The 4,787-nt window shown below is 35.1% G+C and overlaps 1 protein-coding gene across 2 annotated transcripts; it reads right to left on the reverse strand.

The window, feature by feature from the left end:
- Positions 1-313: 313 nt before the first annotated feature.
- On the reverse strand, positions 314-3,192 carry LOC116349618. 2 transcript variants are annotated; one of them, XM_031781152.1, is made up of 4 exons: positions 3,145-3,192; positions 1,749-3,012; positions 846-1,677; positions 314-767 (listed from the first exon to the last, which is right to left on the reverse strand). In XM_031781152.1, the coding sequence occupies exons 2-4, from the start codon at positions 2,613-2,615 to the stop codon at positions 610-612; spliced, it is 1,857 nt and encodes a 618-aa protein (XP_031637012.1). In that variant the 5' UTR covers positions 2,616-3,012; positions 3,145-3,192; the 3' UTR covers positions 314-609. The 2 variants fall into 2 exon arrangements, with proteins under 2 accessions (XP_031637012.1, XP_031637011.1); XM_031781151.1 differs by having other exon boundaries at positions 314-1,677.
- Positions 3,193-4,787: the final 1,595 nt, after the last annotated feature.

Here is a 4,787-nt window from a genome sequence, read left to right on the forward strand (position 1 = left end):
TTGATCGATCAAGAAAATAAAATGGAAACATCAGCTTAGAAATACAATGTCAACCAATTTTCACACATTCTTCTATTCGTATTGGAAAAATTAATAAAACAAAAACTATTTTCAATTTCTTTTTTGTTCACTAATCGATTTAATTTTCATTCAACTTCGTCTTTATTTCATTTGCTTATTTCTCGAAAATCATATTGTATTATTCCACTTTTTACACCTTTTAGAATTAATAAAAGCTGCTTTACATTTTACGCTTTACATTTTACGTTTTTCTATACCGAATTTCAAATCCCAAAAAACATTTGTTGTGGCAAATTCATCCATTATCGGGCATATGTTGACGGTCAATATTGGGGTCGGATTTGAGTGTAGTTTCAGTCATTTTCAACGTCGCAATGGAAAGAAAAAAGAGAAAAAATAAACTCAGTTACTAAGTATGAATCAACATCAATATACTATCGGTTCAGTTCAATAAATGATACTCACCTACGGGTTATTTTATATACCGAACTGCCCGTACTTCGGTCAAGGCCACAAAACTCAAGCCCAGCATAGTAACAAAACGTTACAATAATATTATTTAAAAAGAAATCTTAATGCTACATGTAATTAAAACTGGTCGTCATCGGAAACATCGAGAACATAAACGTAGTTCTCATCGTCACTGGAATCCTCATCGTCAGCTGCTTGATTTTGTACGGCAGCATTTTGATTCTGTGGTCTCAATAGTTGCGGATGAATGTCCAATCCCAACACCGTACAAAGACCTAAAAACAAAATCGTAAACAACAAATTGTTAGCCAAAACATTCTTAAACATTTTTAATTTCAGTGATATTTTTTCACCTTTGTACATGATGTTCTTGGCTGCAACGATATCCCGGTGCCAAACAGTTTTCAATTGAAATGGAGCTTGATCATCTTTCCAAATGCCAGTGTTTAGTTGCCAGTTTTTGAAACATACTTGAAGTTTTGACACTAAACCATCTGAATCCATTGGAATATGATCTGGGTTGACTGCATTCAATCGATTAACAAAATCAACTGCATATTTACGCAATTGTTGGTACACTCGGTTGCTTTTCATGGTGATAATGACGTTCGGTAAATTCCATTGCGATGCCTCATCTTCACTTGGAATACAATGCTGACAAACTTTGTATCGATCGCTTTTGGTTCGTCGATCGAATGGCCGGAAACATTTTGCACAAGTTTGCGATGTATTGTATTCGTCGACCAATCGTACAATACAATTTCCCAACTTCTTAAAACTGTTCAATAGTCGTCGTAATCCCGGGCATCGCAATCGCTTTTTAATACCAATTGGTGAGTTTGGAGCTATTTGAGCTGCACCAATAAAAACGAGCGCCGACTTTTTTTTCGTCAGTGATGCCGCGATTTTGTCACTGGCCCGATTCTCTTCGATGTATTTATCGAGACGGAGTCGAATAAACTTTCTTGTTGTGTACACCGCCATAGCTGGTTTCATCATTTTCACATAATAAGCGATGTAACACATCCAATGTGAACGTCCTTTCGGCGATGGAAAAAATGCATAGCGTTTATAGTCGAGCTCCCGTTGTTTTTGCAACAATTCAGTCCATTGATCGGATTTACGCTTGCGTTTGCCATATTTCGCTTTGAAATGGTATTTTGGACCATCAATTGTGATGTTTTCCTGAGATTTACGAACAAAAAATCATAGAAGTAAACAAATGATAAATAAAGAATGAATTTATTGTTTCTTACCTCGTTGCCGGATCGAACGTGTTTGCGAACTGTGGCGTTCCATGTACGAACTCCTGGATCGATTCCAAGCACATAATCAAACTCAAAATTATTGTACTTCTCTTTGATGGTGTTGTTATCAAGTTCTGGTGTATTGCGTTCAGGCTTCACGAAACATAACGAAACTGCCACACTATCGGTTGCCACAGCAAAATCGAATTCCTTACCATTTCCAAGTTTCGAAATTTTTGGCATGTCAAATATTAAATTCCAATAGAAAGCTGGATTGCTATCGTATTCAGTTTTTTCAATGTTTATTGGCTGACCGCGTTTTCCTTTTGCCAATTTCAATGCTCCAAATTTGCGCGCAATCAAATAAAAAAGATGGATATCGATGCGGATATGTTTCATATCGAAATCGTGGATTGGAACTACTAAAAAATTCTTTATTTTTGGCGGGAGTGGAGTGGTCGGCATGACATTGTTGTTCGGATCGCGTCGATATTGGAACCAGCGTTGTTTCAACATTTCATATTTCGCGTGAAAATCGAAAATTTGTCGCTGAATGTTTATAAATATTGGAATGGTTTGGAACCAGCGATCACGAATGAGATTCTGAAAGTGTACATTGATTGGCAATCCAATGCCTGCTGCTTCGTTTAATAGAAGATCGATGTTCGCGTTTCTCTCGACTCTACTTTGGAACATTACGATCTTCGTCGCACGTTTTACATCCAATTCAGTGATGAGATTTCCTTGTCGATTCAAATTCAGTTCGTAGCGCTTTAGTGTGAAAAATTTCTTGATGCGACTGAATGCCCATACTTTGATGTTATTTTTCACGTTTGTTATGTACTGAGTGATGAGATGATTGAATGCGTTCCCCATGCCCTCGCGAGCTGGCCAATTTTCTGGACGAAGAAAATCAGGACATGCTTGCTCCACAGTTCGTCGAAATGCAAGCGGTAATTTGTGGTAATTTTCTTGTAATACCGAGGTGAAACATTCACCAATTACACCATTCACGTATTTATTGAATTCATCATTCGTGTATTCATCGGATTCACCTTTAAAAAATCAAACATTTTCATCGTCAAAGGCTTTGTTTGCTTTGAACAAAAACAGTAATGACGCCAGAGTCGTAATCATTGTGGCCGAAAGGCACCAGTATGTGACCTGATCGATGAATGGTGCACGATACTCTTCCCGCAGCACTTGATTTAGAGTCATCTTCAACGACGTACTGCGCCCATTCTTGGCTCTCTTTCTTCTCATCGTGACAGATCTATTGTACAAAAATTAAAGAAAAAAATACATCAAATATAGCATAGATCACAAACACAATAAGATATAAACACTTCTATCACAAATTAAATGAAACAGTAATGAAGAGCGCATTATAAATATCACCTCTTACCTCAACAAAGTGACTCTGTATTCTAAATCGAATGATGAAATTTATTTCCAACGTGACATCAAATATTTTGCCGATCGAAATGTTGTTGGAATATTCACAGTTAATTTTATCAACACTCTGTTATTTCGAAATTAAAACAAAGACAGTCACAAAACCAACTGTGAATATATCCATTCCACAGGGAACAGCATTCTGAACACACAAAATCGTTTTTGAAATGACAATAAAACCAATTGATCGCCCAAACCACGCTTCAAACACTCTCATATAATTCTCAAGAAATCCTGTTGAAAACAAAACAAAATTTTATTGTAAACAAAATCGGTTGGTGCAAAAGTTGTTTATACTAACTACTGGATTTGGTTTGACACATATACACCGCGCGGATAGAAAAATGTCAGAAAGATGTCAGTTGTATTTCGAAAATTCAAAATAATAATTCCACAAATAAAAAAAAATAAATGCATTAAATGACGTATAAAAGAGTTCTCCTGCAGAGTTTTATTTATTTCTTTTCGAATAAATTGTTTATTTTTTAATTTGAGCGTAAGATTTGTATTTTCAATATAAAACTTAATGTGTTGGGTTGTGTTCACATTATGTTGTCAAATGAAATATTATTGGAAGTGAAAGAAACAAGTGGATCCATTCCATTGGAATTCGTGGAAACTATGCATATAATCTCCGTTCCATTTGACACGAAAATGACCACCAGAATGGGCCAAAACGTTACATTTTTCAACGTTAGAATGTACTAAAAACATTACAAATTTGTTTGCTGGGATGAAGATAGAGCATTTTGTGGTTTTAAAAGATATACAACACCAATGATGTAATGTCATTTATTTTACGGAACAATAATGATTAAATTCACCAAATGATTTGACTTTGATTTTGAACAAAATCATATAATTATTGTTGGAAAAATTTAGTTTTTACTAAAGTGATAAAACTTCAAATATCACTGATTCAATGTATTTGTATTTGTATTCTTGATTAACATGTCGACCATTGAAGCAACAATGGAACACTCTCATTGAATATATACAAAGAGTAAAAATAGTGCACAAAAGTCTAGGGGATTGGTCAAACTCTTTAACTCGGCAAATATTTTAGTAAAACGTTTCTACGAAATGAAAATTCATAATAAATGACTGTTTAACCCCTTGTAGAAATGGGTCCTCAGAAATATGTTAGTCAGTAGATTGTAATAAAACGATTGTCCAGGTGTTAAGTGAAGTGAATCTTTCAGGGTACTTGCTGAAAAAAATAAATAATAGTTTGTACGCGCCGCCGTGATGCACTCATTGAAATGCAAACAATATGTTTGTGAATTGTATTACATGTCTGATTTGCGATTGTCAAGCATTGTGCGTCGGATGTAAAGGTAAATAATGATTTATCACTTCTTGACCATGGTCTTGACGGGTGTTTTTGGTCATACTAGGCATAAGACTCGATGTGTTTGTGTCAAGTGCGAAATAGTTTTGCGAAGATCAATGCATAGCTGTGAAAATGGACTCGACAAATGTCATTCAACGATTAAAGTACCTTGTCTAATAAATATGCTTGCACATGTGTATACGCAAATAAAAATAACTCAACTTATTCACGTTGCTGACTTTTTAAACTACACTTTTTTT

The sequence above is a fragment of the Contarinia nasturtii genome, unplaced genomic scaffold (genome assembly GCF_009176525.2).
Source record: "Contarinia nasturtii isolate CC-2019 unplaced genomic scaffold, AAFC_CNas_1.1 Cnas_scaffold_2976, whole genome shotgun sequence".
NCBI classification, from domain to species: Eukaryota; Metazoa; Arthropoda; class Insecta; order Diptera; family Cecidomyiidae; genus Contarinia; species Contarinia nasturtii.

What these genes read in the sequence shown, in the direction of transcription:
- LOC116349618 (XM_031781151.1), bottom strand. Translation starts at nt 2,615, where the DNA reads ATGGGGAACGCATTCAATCATCTCATCACTCAGTACATAACAAACGTG. An exon ending in ACGTTCGATCCGGCAACGAG is followed by an intron (nt 1,678 to 1,748) that starts GTAAGAAACAAT and finishes CGTAAATCTCAG; the next exon opens with GAAAACATCACAATTGATGG.